At 42.7% G+C, this 16,851-nt stretch overlaps 1 protein-coding gene across 2 annotated transcripts in view; it reads right to left on the reverse strand.

Moving 5' to 3' along the window:
• Positions 1 to 16,851, reverse strand: part of znf407 (zinc finger protein 407) — a 470,846-nt gene that overhangs the window by 257,158 nt on the left and 196,837 nt on the right. For both annotated transcript variants that reach the window (XM_078216863.1, XM_078216862.1), the window contains one exon: positions 8,162 to 8,236. In XM_078216863.1, the coding sequence (XP_078072989.1) occupies positions 8,162 to 8,236 (75 nt within the window). The remainder of the gene's footprint in view (positions 1 to 8,161; positions 8,237 to 16,851) is intronic.

The following is a 16,851-nucleotide window of genomic DNA, read 5'->3' on the forward strand; positions in this document are numbered from 1 at the left end:
ATACCATAAGCTTTCGGAGCACAGCTCCTTCGTCAGATGGAGTGGATATCTCTTAATGTAGAAGTTAATCTACCACTTAATGTAGGAAATGCAGCTGCTAATTTGCACACAGCAAGTTCCCACAAACAGCAAAGTGATAATGGCTAGATCACCTGTTTGTGATGTTTGTTGGGGAATAAAATACCAAGGAAAGCTCCCCTGCCCTTTGCCAGAACAGTACCATTGAATCCCACATGACTGGGTCTTGGTTTAACATCTCATCAGAAAGATAACACTTCCAACTGTGCTGCACTCCCTCAGTGCACTGCAGTGTCAGCTCAAATTTTGGAGTGAGACTTGAACCCACAATTTTTCAACACACAGGTGGGAGTGCAGTGTCTCTATAAACAATCAAAATTCTGAGCATGTCAGTCAACTATTTTTCTCTTTTATTAAAGTGGTGCAATAAGGAGGAGGAGGTTGGAATAAATTATCAGGCGAAAACTTTTAAGTTGTCTTTAGGAGCATCAAATAGGGTGGTAAGGATGAGTGAAAGCCAGATTGCAGCCTTCACAAATAGGCTTCAATATTTTCTATGTCCCATTAAAGCTTTCCCTCCATATGGCATTGAAATGAATATCCAATGGAAGTACCCGCACAATGCCTCCTTACTGTTAAAATGCATCATGCTGATATGACCCACAATAGCTGTACTATAGTGAGAATGTGTTACCCTACGCAACATGACCATCGGATTCCCAAAGATTATTCAAAATATCTTTTGAAATTTTTATTATTACTTTGAAAATTCCTAATGTCCAAAATATAGAAGTTGGAACAATGTTTTTTTAATAATTGCACAGTGGACAATACGATAATTACTTTATTTATTTACCAACTTGTCATTTGATATTTTCTGCAGCCTTCATTGCCTCTACCAAAAGCCAAAGCTCGAACTTGGTATTTTAGTCAGAACTGCGATCCAGCGAGTTAAATTTGGATTGCACAGCGTAACTGTTTGCAATGTTAGAATCATAGAATCCCCACAGTCCAGAAAAAAACCATCAAGTCTGCACCGACTCTCCAAAAGAGCATCCCACCCAGTCACCACCGCTCCCCCGCCCTATCGCCATAACTCGGCGCATTTAGCATGGCCAATCCACCTAACCTGCACATCTTTGGAGTGTGGGAGGAAACCGGAGCACCCGGAGGAAACCGACGCAGACACGGGGAGAATGTGCAAACTCTACACAGGTGGTCACCCATGGCTGGAATCGAACTGACGCTGTGAGACAGCAGTGCTAACCATGATGCCGCTGTACTGCCCAATTTCTGGAATAGCTCGGTCAGATTTACTAATGGAATATTTTTCTTGTCCTTTCTATTCAAAAGCTTTTTCTCAATTGATTTTGAAAAGCAAGAGGGCAAATTTCAAATGCTTTGATGAGTAAACTTCATATTGATTGGGTTTTTAAAAACGCTGAGGAGCTGTGCAGATGAGAACGAGAAAGAATGAGAAAATTAATTAATTTTACACATGTTGTAGTTTTGTGTTTTGCAAACTGTAGAAAGTGCATTAAGGTGAGGGGGGGATGGGGAGAAGACGACTTCAAGGATATTTTTAACCTAACCCAAACCATGGAAAACTGACAGTACAAACTTGGCCACTGTTTCCAGTTTCAATTGACTTTGAATCAGGATACGACAAAGATTCACCCATCCAGAAAGACTAGCAAGGCCTGTCAAACTTGCAGAATCATGCCCATCAGCTTAAGCACCAGAGTCATAGAGGTTTGCAGCATGGAAACAGGCTCTTCGGCTCAACTTGTCCATGCCGCCTTTTTTTTAAACCCCTAAGTCCCCTTTCCCTGAGTATATCATCTTTCTCTTGCTGACTATCACCTCTTGGCCTCACTCAGCTGATGAATATATGGATGTTCATATGAATCAGAGCTTCTCCATGTTGAACACCATTCTTGAAAGAAGCATTAAGAACAAAGAACAAAAAACAAAGAACAATACAGCACAGGAACAGGCCCTTCGGCCCTCCAAGCCCGTGCCGCTCCCTGGTCCAAACTAGACCATTCTTTTGTATCCCTCCATTCCCACTCCATTCATATGGCTATCTAGATAAGTCTTAAACATTCCCAGTGTGTCCGCCTCCACCACCTTGCCTGGCAGCGCATTCCAGGCCCCCACCACCCTCTGTGTAAAATATGTCCTTCTGATATCTGTGTTAAACCTCCCCCCCTTCACCTTGAACCTATGACCCCTCATGAACGTCACCACCGACCTGGGGAAAAGCTTCCCACCGTTCACCCTATCTATGCCTTTCATAATTTTATACACCTCTATTAAGTCTCCCCTCATCCTCCGTCTTTCCAGGGAGAACAACCCCAGTTTACCCAATCTCTCCTCATAACTAAGCCCCTCCATACCAGGCAACATCCTGGTAAACCTCCTCTGTACTCTCTCCAAAGCCTCCACGTCCTTCTGGTAGTGTGGCGACCAGAACTGGACGATGGGTAACAGGACCATAGAATGTAATCCTCCATGTCCAACATCAAAAGCAGCGCATCACCATTGCATGTGCTGGTTGAGACCTGAAGGTCAGAGCCAGCAGACTGGACCTACACAAAGAAATGTGTCACTTGCCACAGAAACATGCATCCATGACAGTATTGGTTGGGGTAATAAGAACACAATCCTTGTGGAGATTAAATCCCATCTTCACGTGCAAGACATGCTCCATTGTATTGTTTTCGTTATCATTGTACTGAGTGGAATAGATTCAGAATAGGGTCTAGCAGTTAAAAATGGAGTATCCGTTAGGTACAGTGGGCTAGAGGCATACCAAGCACAAAGGAAAATGGTTGTGGATGTTGGAGACCAATTATTTTGGCTCTAAGTGTGATGGAATGCTCACCACTCACCTGCATTGCTACAGCCACAACACCAATCCTTCAGAAATTCAACCTTCCAGGAATAAGTGGTGTGCTTGATTGCCTCCCTTGCCATTAAACTTATATACTCATGTAAAAGTCAACACATGATCTTTGGCTCATAAAAATATAATCTTTCAAACATCTTGTGCAAAGGTCGACCCTGGTTTCTCAGAGATCAAAGCCCAAAAATTTCAAAAGCAAAATGCAATCCTGGAGATGCTAGGATTCAATTTCACTGCAAATGTATAAATACTAATGAAAATAAATCGACAGATTTATATGTTTAAGCTTTGGTTTTATTTACTCTAATTATTAAAGTGTTCCGATTATGAATAACAAACCATGTTGTGATTATTAATTGCTTACCAGTAATTACTACGGTTCATTTTTTGGATTGTCAGAGTTGACTCCATGGGCGGAATTCTCCCATTTTGTGACCAAGTGCAGTGGCGGTCATATCTGATGGTTCCTGTCTCGCCAATCAGAATAGTGGGATCCCAGGCCAGATTATGCACTTGGAAGCTTATTAATTATGCACAAGCAAGTTCCCCTTTGACTTCCCTGGCCAGCTGGCAGACCATAAGACATAGGAGCAGGATTAGGCCACTCGGCCCATCGAGTCTGCTCTGCCATTCAATCATGGCTGATATTTTTCTCATCCCCATTCTCTTTTCCCCCATAATCCTCGACTCCTTTATTAATCAAGAACCTATCTATCTCTGTCTTAAAGACACTCAATGACAGCTTTCTGCACCAAAGAGTTCCACAGATTCACCACTCTCTGGCTGAAGAAATTCCTTCTCCTCTGTTTTAAGGTGGCAGGTGGTTTGTCCACCCGTTCCTCCACTGACGGGTTCGAAGATTCCAGCGCCATATTTAAATATCAGTCCAGCACATTCATATCACTCTCTCCAGCCCAGCTGTCTTCACCAGATTGTGCAGGATGTCAGCGACTCTGAGAAAAAAAAGGCTAGCAGCCTCAAAAGGAAATCTATTTTGCGATTCAACCATCCTCCCCCCAGCCCATCACCTGCCACACCCTCTCCCCAACCCTTGTCACACTTGGACCTCTACCCACCGCATCAGGAGTCCTCGTCCATCCCCTTTGAGTAAACGATGTGGTATTCTTCGACCCCCTTGTTCATGACTTTTTCATGTAGACTTGTTGGGGATCAGCTTCACTCCCCTCAGTCTTCCCTCTGCCTTCATCTTCTTCATTCATCTCCATACCCCTCTGCCTGTCATCATGAGCCCCCCCCCCCACCCCCGACATGGGCGTCGCTGGCTGGCCAGCACTTATTGTCCATCCCTAGTTGCCTGAGGGCAATTGAGAGTCAACCACATTGCTGTGATTCTGGAGTCACATGTAGGCCAGAGCAGGTAAGGACATTAGTGAATCAGATGGGTTTTTCCGACAATCGACAATGGTTTCATGGACATCAGTAGATTCTTAAATCCAGATATTTTTTATTGAATTCAAATTCCACCATCTGCTGTGGCGGGATTTGAACCCAGGTCCCCAGAACATTAGCTGAGTTTCTGGATTAATAGTCCAGCGATAATACCACTAAGCTATTGCCTCCCTTGCCTTTGTTAACCACACCCACTTTATCCCCAGCCTCAGTGCACACTCCACCCCGGTTGAACTTCGGACTTTGTTGCATGAGTCCCACAGCACAATGCTGTCCAGATAAACACTGCTGTGTAGCACAAGGGGCAAGGAGACCATTGTATTCCCCAATCCAAGGCGCTGTACTGATTCAACTCAGTGGCACAGGAGAGTCCACTGGTCCCACGGCACAGTGCTGTCCACAAGGACTAGCTCAGAATGGAGATAGAGGCAGGAACCAGCCTGCCCCGGCAGTGGTGAACAGCACATCAGGAGCGGCACAGCACAATGGCAGGACGCTGTTACACTCACCCTGAAGCCTCTGGTGATCTGAGGACTGCCTCGTACATGCCACTCATTAGCAATCGGGTTTGACGCCGACATAATTTCCTGCTAGCCTGGTGCAAGATCGAAAGGCCTGACTGGGCACTGGCAGACAGCTGTTTTATGATAATTGATGAGATGCAAATTAATGCAAATGGAATTTACGTCACCTGCCAGCGGGAAGAGCAACCCACCATTAACCCGTCATTGGGAGAAGCGCAACGGGATTTTACACCGACCGGTTTCCAACGTTTTGGTTCCTGCCAGATTCACCGCGTCAACCCACCGCCAGATCCACTGCAGATAGGTTGGGAGAATTCCGCTCCATGACCTTTGGCCAGAAAGATTGGTTTGACTTTTACCAGGGTAAGTATACACTGCAGTAAATGCTGCCTACAGGATGTAATGCTGCAACTCACCAATGTGGCTTTGCCATGCTGTCCAGACCTACCATCGAAAAGGCAATCATAGTAGGAGCATGGGAACAACAGCATTGTCTGCTATTCACCACCTCCACACACTTATCCAAGCTGCACACGCTCCACTGCCTCTTCATTGCACTGGTTCAAAAATCCTGTTATTCCGTCCCTAACACCATCATCACAAGATCTGCAGTGATTCATGAAGACCCACTAAAACCTTCAGAAGGTAACTAGGGATAGACAATAAATAAAGTCTTCACCTCAGTCACGTCCTGAAAACACATTTTTAGAAAATGAGAACCTATCAAAGCTGACAAAGGTCAGGATGACAGCTGGATTTGGTCAACAGAACTGAGCTTTGGATACAAGCCAAACGATCACTGTAGATTTTCACATTATAATGAAGCACACTTGTGGCTTTGAGAATGAACTTATTCACATGCCGCGGCAGAAACATCTACTGTTTGACATAATAAACTAAATAATGGAAGTTTATTTTGAATTGAACAGGATCCCATCCATTGATGACAAAAGACATTGATTTAGAAGTTGACCCAAAAATATTGCATTCCAGCAGCTCCAAACATGAAATCCGATTCTCCAGAGCAAAAGCAGGTTCTGCTGATGGAGGTCAAGGAAAACTGGTTTCATTCAATGTCAACATCATTCAAAGACTGGATGATTCGTTCTACATGGTCAGTGTAGGCTTCTACCATATTGATGGGGGCACAGGAAATGGGAAGCTGAGAGTAGTGGTTTTCAAACTGGGAGTCCACAGACGCTGGGGGGGTCCTTAGAGACTTTCTAGGAAGTATCAAAATAATGCAGACATGATGACTGAGCAGGGTCAGCCTTAGGGATTGGGAAATTGTTCAGGATGCTGTGGCCAACTGTAGAGAAATGGGCAGAAGCTGGAGATGAGTTAGGTACGAGCTGAGAGGCTGGGAGTGGATTGCAGTGCAGTGCGAGTGGGCTAGCTGTCTCACCTCGGAGGTGGGGAGCACTGAGAACACCAGTAACATTGGCAGGTAGACCCACAAATACGAAGGATGGAAATGGGCACCAGGTGAGTTCAGCCTGGTTAAAGAGAGGCGAGGTCTTAAATATTTAAGCACCACATACTTAATCTCCTAAAAAGGGCACCAGAATAAAAGTTCGCTTGGGGTGCCACCTTTCTTAAGCCTGTTAATGTTGAGAGTATTGAATATTGCATGGAGTTATAACTTAGTTGTGGAATTCATAATTACTAATTCATTAGGAAAGGGGTCCTTCAAAACAGTTGAAGAGTCGTGGCTTAGAGAACGTTTTCACAGCTGGGAAGGAAAACAAACTAAGTTAGAATATAGGAGCTGCGAGTCTCCAAAGGTGGAAGCATGCATCTCGTGAGATGAGCAGTCCTGGGTGGCAGGACGCAAGGAAGTATATTTCACCCAGACCCAACCAAGACTGAACACATTCCTATACGCTGCTGTGTTAAAGGGGGCTTCAATGGTGCAAATATTCAATTTTTCAGCACTGATATTGTTCAATTTGATTGAAAAGAACGATACACTGTTTACATTCATGCCTTGACAAGTACTTGCCAAAACCTATCAAAGGCATAATCTTACCTTGCAGTTCATGAGAGACACCATAATGTTATAGTTAAACACGTTAATCTGTTTCTCAAAAAGTTTGTTCTCTGCACATGTGTTTTCGATACTGCATAATAGATTGCATAAACATGTCAAATTTCTTTATCTTTCACCGTTCCAGAAGAATATGTCATCCTGTACAGCACCAAAATAGTATTGTATTCAAAACACGTGTGTGAAAGCCATGCAGTTAAGAAAAGGTAAACACTTGAAAACTCTCACATGTTGGCCGATTTGGTCATAAATAAAATGCTCCTTCCAGTTTTCCTTTTATTGAACCTTATTGGGGAAAAGTAAATTAATTCGGAAGCAGGGTAAATTCATTGAGAAAGATTGCTATAAGAAATAGTTTCTCTAATATGGAAACAGACCACGCTAATTTTAAAATTCTTTAGGAAGTCACATTTTGCCTGGTAAATTCTGAACGATTGTTGTTTAATCTGAGGAATGTAAATGAATAAGTTGCTCCTTGATGACAAACATTTTCTGATGAGAAACTGTTCGTTTCCTATTATACTATAGAAGAAAATACATGTTGGCTGGACTTTCAGTTAAAAAGGCAAAGAACTATTCGATTGCGTTTAAACCTATAAACAAACACATGGCAGCCACAACTATCAGATAGTTAAATTGAGACATATTAGTACTTAATGGACTTTTATGTAAATTTACCAGTTATTGTAGCCATGAAGGCAAACTCGCTGCATTCAGCTTTGAACAATTAGAACTCCAGAGCTGTGTATAATGTCCCCGGAAGACCAATCAGGGACCATTTTAATCTACTTTTCTCATCATGGAGTTGTCAAAATTGCTTACAATTTTCTGTCCAAATTTAATCTTCGATGAGGTCAAGTTGCAAGTTGGCACAACGTTTAACATCTCAGATTTTGAAACAAGTCGTAAAGTATCATTGACGTCAATGGAGAGCAATGTTGGTGGTGTGGGGGGAGGGTTGGTGGTAAAATTGGCATTCCACACTAGTTGATGGGTCTCCTGCCCGGCATGTTGGGTTAAAATGGTCCCCATCGGGTTAGAAAACAGAAAAGTTGAAGGTATGTCGATCGCTAAAGTCTCAAGCAGTTAAATCGACCCATGAATGTATTGAATCGCCCAACTTGGTTTGGTCTTGAGGCTTTGCTCATTATGTAGACAGAACGATTAAAAAAAATACATGCAATGGGCTTTTATAAGCTGGATTCGGAAACAAAGAAAATGAAATGGTTAAGTATTATTGGCCAGTTCGCCTACCTTTCCTTCGGAGTCCCAATGCCATGTTTGCCCAATAAATGGGTGCTAAGATGTTTCTTCATAACAAAGGCCCATCTGGAAAAGAAGTCAAAAACAAATGTTTTGTTCATTTCTACTTTAGTGTGTGCCACATGCCCTGTGCTACAGTGCAGGAGATGAAAGGGAATAGTGCAATAGTGGAAACTACTGTAAAAATAAGAATGGGGCTTACGCACTCACACGTCATGAAAGGCTCCTTGTTTCAATTCAAAACCACTGGCATGAATACAAATGAGCCTTTTCAGTCTATGACCTCACTAGTTGCTCGTTTAAAATTCTTCCATGTGGGTCTGTTGTAATTACTGTTAATTACTGAAATATGGTTTAATGCTGCTATTATGCAGTAACTATGCAAGTGCTCCGGTTTCCTCCCAGAGTCCAAAGATGTGCAGGTTAAGTACTAAATTCTCCCTCAGTGTACCCGAACAGGTGCCGGAGTGTGGCGACGCGGGGATTTTCACAGTAACTTCATTGCAGTGTGAATGTAAGTCTATTTGTGACACTAATAAATAAACTTTTTTAAAAAACACAAAAGCTTAAGGGACACTGCAGTCTGTGGGAAGCTCTGAAGTGCAACTTATGGAGGGGCACAGGTTCACTGACAGCAACTTCTGCATTTCCCCGTTAATCTGCCCCAAATTTGCTATCGGTTTCGGTGAAGTAATGATGGCAACCACTGACAGTTTTGGCATCATTACCACAGCAAATTCCAGGCCGTCACTTTTCAAAACGCTGCCAATCAAGAGAGATCTCACTTCAGTCAGTAATTTTGCTCCAGCCATTAGATTGACATGAATACAATACCAAGCAAATCAATACGACATGTGGTTTTAGTGGCATTCAAACAGAGGGAACAAAAATGGCAGAAGTTGTCAAAACCCGTAAACTAACATGCTTACTCTAAATCAATACCTTGCAGTCAAGTTGACATAACATTTAACATGTCTACAAGTCTCAGATTTTGAAACAAATCATGAAGTATGCATGAACTGAGAGAGCGCATAAAGAAATGACTGTCACAAACAAAAATTTGTAGATGGGTTTACTGACTAGTTCATCGTCAGTAAACCAAAGTAGCTGTTTTATTGGCTGACACATTTTCACAACAAGGTACCTAATTAGCCAAAAGACAAAATGCTGGAAAATCTCAGCAGGTCTGGCAGCGTCTGTAAGGAGAGAAAAGAGCTGATATTTCGAGTCCAGATGACCCTTTATCAAAGTTTAATTTGACAAAGGGTCATCTGGACTCGAAACGTCAGCACTTTTTTCTCCTTACAGGTGCTGCCAGACCTGCTGAGATTTTCCAGCAGTTTCTCTTTTGGTTTCAGATTCCAGCATCCGCAGTAATTTGCTTTTTTTCTAATTAGTCAAATTAGTTATCGATGTGCATTAATGACCTTTTGCAAATAATGTGCCTACCGCCATGGAAATGTCTCAGACTCAAACGCTCAGGTGATTCACAAAATTAGTCACTGATAATGTAAATATCTACAAATGTGCATCTGATAATAGATCGTAGCAGATGAGAATCATACTGTGAAGCACAAAGGCAGGTATTCTCCTCTTTACAAGTATTTTTATTGATCATTTTATTTCTGAGGCGGTCATTCCAAATGCTCAATCTGCACAGGTATATTTCTCGACTGTTTTGGATGGCGGGCTGGCTGACTGCTCTCACTGCTGTCCGCAACATCCACATGCTGGGGTGAAGAGATTGCGAGCTACCACTGAAAACATACTCATCTGGAAATTTTCCCAGGAAACCCACAACTTCCGATTAGCATTCCGCAGCTTGGAGTAGCCCATGCAGCAGGATGGGAGAATGACCTGTTCTCCTACTCAACAGCACTGAGCATTAGTCTTCCTGTCCACTCTCCCACTGTGCCACCTTCCCAGCGTACATATTTCAATGGCAATAGCAAATTGATTAACCACACAGCCAGCAACATTATTAAAACTATGCAGTATATATTGATCTATTTAACTTAATATAGCTGCATGAATACAAAAGAACTTTTATCATAGCTTTTGATGCTATTAAAACATCTGTATTACAGTTGACATTACAATTTTATATAAAACATTCCAATTGAGCCAACCTTACCAGCAACCCAGTTTAAAGGGTGCCCCAATGTAAATGAATAAAAAGTAAAACAAGTGTTTCCCCCCCACCACCTCTTGAGTACCCTCCCCACTAGCCAGTGTCCCCAAAGAACTATCTCTACCCCCAGCACCTCCCCCACCCCAAAAACACCACCATGGATGCCCCTCCCCCCAACAACAACCCCTTGGCACTGCTCGGGCATGACTCTCTCTTCCTGGGGGCTGTACTCACCAGTGTGCCTCTGGCATGTTCTGCTCACCAGGTGCATGTCATGGGGGACCTGTCATGATTCACGTTAGCGTGCCTTCACATCAACATGAATGAATAATGGGGGTACCATCAGGCATTCATATCAATTGATGCAAATGGGGATCCCGACTTTTAATGGCATTGGCAGGGACAAGCGTAATGGGAAATTCTGCCAGCCTAAAATCCATTATGGGACTCCCAAGCTATTCTCCATTCCCTCTGCCATTCCTGCCCCCCGAAAACAGGAGCGAAACCACCCCCCCACCAATTAATTTTTACATTAACAAGAGATGGAAAAAATCATAAAAGTTAGAAGGCCACATGGGCTGAAAACAACTTTTGTGATTGTTTTACATATAGCTATCCTTCATGTATGTAACTATCATGTGCTAAAAGATAATACTGATCACATACAACAATTCCAAAATGCATATAGTGTGTGGGGGAAGAAAACTTCTAAATTGCATTCAACATCTCATTTTAGTTTTTGTCCAGAAGTAAACATAGTTGAGAAGATCCCACGCAATATCAGCAGTGTTATGAGTGGCACTTGCTGTAAACAGTATAAAGTTTCATATTCTAAATGAGTGTAAATAATCCAATCTTAGCTCAAGCACTCAAACAAATTCATCATTTTAACTTGCTTGTGAAATAAACAAATCTAATTTAGAAGGTTATTTTAACGCACTCCTGTCCAGCCTTCCACTTTCTAACCTCTGTAGACTGGAGCTCATCCAAAACTCTACTGTCTATGTCCTAAATCACCCCTGTACTCGCTGACCTACACGAGCTACCGGTATTAAACCTTTCATCTTTGTTTTCAAATCCCCCCATGGTCTCACCTTTCCTTATCCCTGAAAGCTCCTCTAACCCCACAAGCTTCAGAGATATCTACGCTCCTCCAATTCTGGCCTTGTGCATTTCCAATCATAATGATTCCACCATTAGTAGTCTGCCTTCAGTTTCCCAGACCCCAAGCTCTGGAATTCCCTCCCTTCACTTCTCTGCCTCTCTACCTCACTTTCCTCCTTTAAGATGCTCCTTAAAACCTACCTCTATGATCAGACTTTGGTCATCTGACCTAAAAAGCTCGGTGTCATACTTTACTTTGCAATGCTCCCGTGAAGCCTCACAGTGCCAGGGACCAGAGTTCAATTCCAGTCTTGGGCGACTGTCTGTGCAGGGTCTGCATGGGTTTCCTCCGGGTGCTCTGGTTTCCTCCCACAGTCCAAAGATGTACAGGTTAGGTGGATTGGCCATGCTAAATTGTCCCTTAGATGGATTAGCCATTGGAAATGTATGGGATTACAGGGATAGGCTGGGGAGACGGCCTGGCTAAGGTGTTCTGTCAGAGAGTCAATGCAGACTCGATGGGCGAATGGCCTCCATCTGCACTTTAGGGATTCTTAGCGCCTTGAAATGTTTCATTACATTAAAGGTGGTATATAAATATTTGTAGCTAATGTTGTAAAAGGCACTACATAAATGCAAATTGGTATTATGCTGCAACTTAGTCTCAGTGCTTTTCATTTGTTCTAAAAGTTACAACACAAAATGAAATATACAGCTGTGCATGTGTGCAGTTCCTAAACTGTTGTGATGGACTTCTTCCAACTGACCACAGGAGACCTAGGGACAGATTACAATAGTTTATTCATGATTCAAGTATAGAAGGAACTACCCCAGAGAAACTTCTGGAGGAGGACCTTCTTCTGATACATCTCTTGGCTCTAAGTCACAGTTACAGACTGTTTCTACTGTTAGTCAGTACACAGAACATTGTTTTAAAATTACAATCTTGCCAATGTTGGTTCATTATTAAAGCTTCAGGAAAATCTTGTCTGTAATTTTCTAGCCAGAAAACACTCTGTTCTTCTAAAAAAGTGAACAACCTTGCTGGCGAGTTCTGCTGATGTCAAGTCCTTGAGGTAAGGCATTTTACTAGCAAGTGATTTTACTCTAATGCAGGTGTGTTAGATCTATTCTCAAAAAGTACCTGGATGAGTACTTGACATGCCATAACATTCAAGGCTATGGGCCAAGTGCTGGCAAGTGGGATTAGGTGGGCAGGTCAGCACCTTTCATACGTCGGTGCAGACTCGATGGGCCTCTTCTGCACTGTAGTATTCTGTCATTCTATTCTCCCTTTTACTAAATCTATTACTTCACTCACACAAAACAATAATTTTTCCCTCCGCCCCGTTACCACACCACTCTCGCTCTCTTCTCCTTCAGTCAGAAGGTTGCTGAGATTGGATTGAATCAGGCTAGCGTGCTATTCAGTAACAACTGCCCCATAGATACACTCTCCCAAAAGGGTTCTTCCCCCACCAACAATTATTTCTTCTTCATCCGTCATTAAGGCAAATCAACTCTTGCCGCTGTGAGGCACACATTCCGATAGCTTAGCCAAGCATCAGCAAACTTAGCCCACTTGGGATACAGACGTTTTTAACAGCAAAGGCTGATATTCAAACATAGCTAAACCACATTGCAACACTCACAAACAGGAACAATTCCAATGAGTAACCATCTTGGACTAAAAATGGACACACAAGCCCTCGTACTTTTTCTGAAGCTTCTAATACATTTCTTCCAATGTAGACTATGATAGGGGGAGGCGATGGCCCAGTGGTATTATCGCTAAAGTATTAATTCAGAAACTCAGTTAATGTTCTGAGGACCCGGTTCAAATCCCACCACAGCAGTTAATGAAACTTGACTTAAATAAAAAATATCCGAAATTAAGCATCTATTGATGACCATGAAATCATTGTCAATTGTTGGAAAAATACATCTGGTTCACTAATGTCCTTTAGGGAATCTATATTTGAATCATGAATAAACTATTGTAATCTGTCCCTGGGTCTCCTGTGGTCAGTTGGAAGAAGTCCACCACAACAGTTTAGGAAATCTGCCATCCTTACCTGGTCTGGCCTACATGTGACTCCAGACCCACAGCAATGTGGTTGACTCTCAACTGCCCTCCAAGGGCTTCTAGGGATGGACAATAAATGCTGGGCAGCCAGCAACACTCATGTCCCACAAATGAATTTTTAAAAAGTGTATGGATCAATTTGATCTAGGTTGATAGATAAGCTAGCAATGTAGCTTTCCAAACTCTTCAATTTTTTCCAACAATCTTTATCACTTGGTTGTTCAAATGTATGTTTAAGTGTAATTACCTAAACAAGGGGCTAAACGCTGTAAAGGTAAAGAGCTGAACTACTCTTACAAATTAGAAATTGATGACCAGTAATATTACAACTTTCCTGACAAGAGAATGCACAGATATTGTGAAGAGATGCTGGAGGTGGATTGGCCATGATCCAATGTTAGCAGCCATATTGAACTCAATAGGCATTCCAGCTTTTCAATGATGCTGACATACAATTAAAGGCCCTTGGAAGTGTTTTGTGGTTTGTCTGTGAAACTTATTTATTCAATCAAAGAATAAAACCACGTCATTCAAAAGGTCAAAAATAAAGACTGACTTTGGCAATCAGTAATTTAGGATTTAGACAGGCCAAAAGCTCAAGAATGAGTAAAACCAGGTTTTTAATGGGGGCACTTGAACTGCACCTAGCAGCATTGAAGGAAATCTAAGCACAAAGATGCCAGATAGTATTTACATTACTCTAACCTCCTTGGATGCAGACATCCAAAAACCCACAGAGGAAGGTTCTGCAGAAACACCACTCACTTGTCCTCGGCAGTGTACCCATCATTTGGGCAGTGTTTAGAAGCAGGACGGAAAGAAATGTCAGTGCTTATTTAGCATAGAAAGACAGCTGCAGTCAAGATGGATAGCTAGCAAGATTTGGAGTGGTTTTAGGAGGTTTGACCATCTTTTACCAAACTTTGAAGACCAAGAATCATGGAGGGTGCCGATGACTTTGGGCTTTGACCTCTGGCAAGCATGTCACATTGGTGACATGCTTCAGAATAAATTTCTTAGTCTTTTGGGCTAACTGATCTTTCCCATATTCTGAAACCATTTATTTTTGGCAACTGCTGTACTTCAAAATCTGGGCCGTTGTCGCTTTTCTTTTCACATTCATCGTATAATACATACGGACATTTGGATGAGGAGCAGGAGTAGGCCATTAGCCCTTCAAATCTGCTCTACCATTCAATAAGATCATGGCTGATCTGATTTTAACCTCAGCTCCACATTGCTGCCTACCCAGATAAGCAAGGGGGTGAAAGCTTATCAAGAATTTGTCTACCTCTGCCTCCACTACCTTTAGAGGAAGAGAATTCCAAAGGGTCACAACCTCAGAGGAAAAGAAATCCTCATCTGTCTTAAACGGGCTACCCCTTATTTTTAAACAATGACTAATACGCAACTCTCTGACTCCAACCTGGCCACTATCTCAGACTGCACTAGAGGGTTTGCAATATTGTCATCCAGTTCCACCTAAGTTGAGATCTGACCCCATAATCTAACCATCACAAAGATTGCCTTGCTTCCATGTTCTAAAGCATAAATCATTGCATTGCTAAGGGAAATTACCATAAATATGGGGAGAAAGTGGTACACTGGGATTAATTTTGGATTGTTCTAGCAAGGAATATAAGAATGATTCCACAAATTGGTGTCTTTGATGCTGCAAAGTGCTAGGGTTCAATAGCAAATCTGTAACTTCACCTGCCGCCAACCCTACCTCAGTCCATCTTTGAATGAAATCTTTGCACATACTTTTGTCATCTCTGAACCCAGGTCATCTTAACAACACTGCCCATTATCATCTCACCATTTTGCTTTGCTACAATTGCTCCCAGGTCTCTATCTCACTTTCTGTGTAACATTCTCCAGTCCTAAAACCCTCCAAGGTATCGACGCTCCTGCAATCCAGGCCTCTTGCATACCCTCAATTGATAACATTCCACCTCCGGTGAGTGTGCCTTTAAAGCTGCCTAGAAAAGCTTTGGAATTCTCTCCCCCCCCCCCCCTCCCCTTTATTTAGGTCACGTCTTCAAACCTACCTCTTTGACTGAGCTTTTGGTCAACTCCTAATATCTGCTTAGGAGTTAGTTATCAGATATTGGGCTGAATATTACAGAGGATAGCTCACACCCACCCCTCCCCATCTGGAGGAAAGGTTGGCGTGGAGTCGACCCCCTCCATGCCGGCTCGCCTCGCAGCCGGAAATTGCTGTGGGCGGACAAAACAAAGTCAGTGCGGGACCTTCCACCCCTCATTGGGAGCCAATCAAGTTGGCCGGGTTCTGCATCAATCCTGGCAGTGCCAAGAGCTCATCAGTGCAGAGGGAGGCCCATGGATCCTGGGAAACAGGAAGGTCGGGAATCTTAGACAAATTTGGGAGGGGGGCCAGGTGTTGGGGCAATGGGTTTAAGGCAGCAGGCAAGTAGGAAGAAATGCAGGGGGAATGGGAGCTTTCTATTTTACGGGGGCCACGCCACAAAGGGCAACCCCAAAGGTTGACACCCCCCCGCCTTTCCTTCCTGCCCTTTGAAGATTTTAGTTTAGAAGTCAGGCTACCCACTCCTGCCCAACTGCCCACGCCAATCGTTTTGTGACATCGGCAGTGTCTTGTCGGGACTTGGTAATGGGAATGAGCTCAGGGGTGAGGGGGAGGGGGAGACAGTAGAATGGGCACCCACTCTATTTTAATAAAAGCAAATTACTGCGGATGCTGGAATCTGAAACCAAAAGAGAAAATGCTGGAAAATCTCAGCAGGTCTGGCAGCTTCTGTAAGGAGAGAAAAAGAGAGAAAATACCCACTTTATTTAATTTGCTTCCCACAGCTGGTAAAACGCAGCCCCTTGTCTGAAAACACTCCGACAAAGCGGAACATTTTGAACAATTTATGACATTAAAAGGTGCAATATAAAGCAAGTTGCTTTTGTTATAATCACGCAAATGTGTTTTCACTCGGTAGCGAAAAGGTTTAATTTACTCTAATGAAATGCTGTATTGTACGGCTCCCTTCATAAAAGATAAACGGTCGGTGCTGCTGATTTGTGTCACTTGTGCAGTAAGCAAACTATTACTTCAAAGATACTCTTCCTTTGACTGACACATACAGCTGTAGAGCTGTGAGGCACCTGCTAGAGGTGACTTTATACAGATGTTATCAAACAGTCACTGATAATTAATTAATAGATGTTCAGAATCTGTTAACTGAAAGAGACACTAAGGGAGACTTTTATAACAATTTTGTCAACTGCTTTCACAATTTCACTTTAATATTTAACACTCATCAACAATTATGCAAGTTTCTTTTTGCATTAATTTCTTTAGCTCAGTCGATTTAAAAGCCATATTAAGTG

This window comes from Mustelus asterias, chromosome 7, assembly GCF_964213995.1.
Source record: "Mustelus asterias chromosome 7, sMusAst1.hap1.1, whole genome shotgun sequence".
NCBI classification, from domain to species: domain Eukaryota; kingdom Metazoa; phylum Chordata; class Chondrichthyes; order Carcharhiniformes; family Triakidae; genus Mustelus; species Mustelus asterias.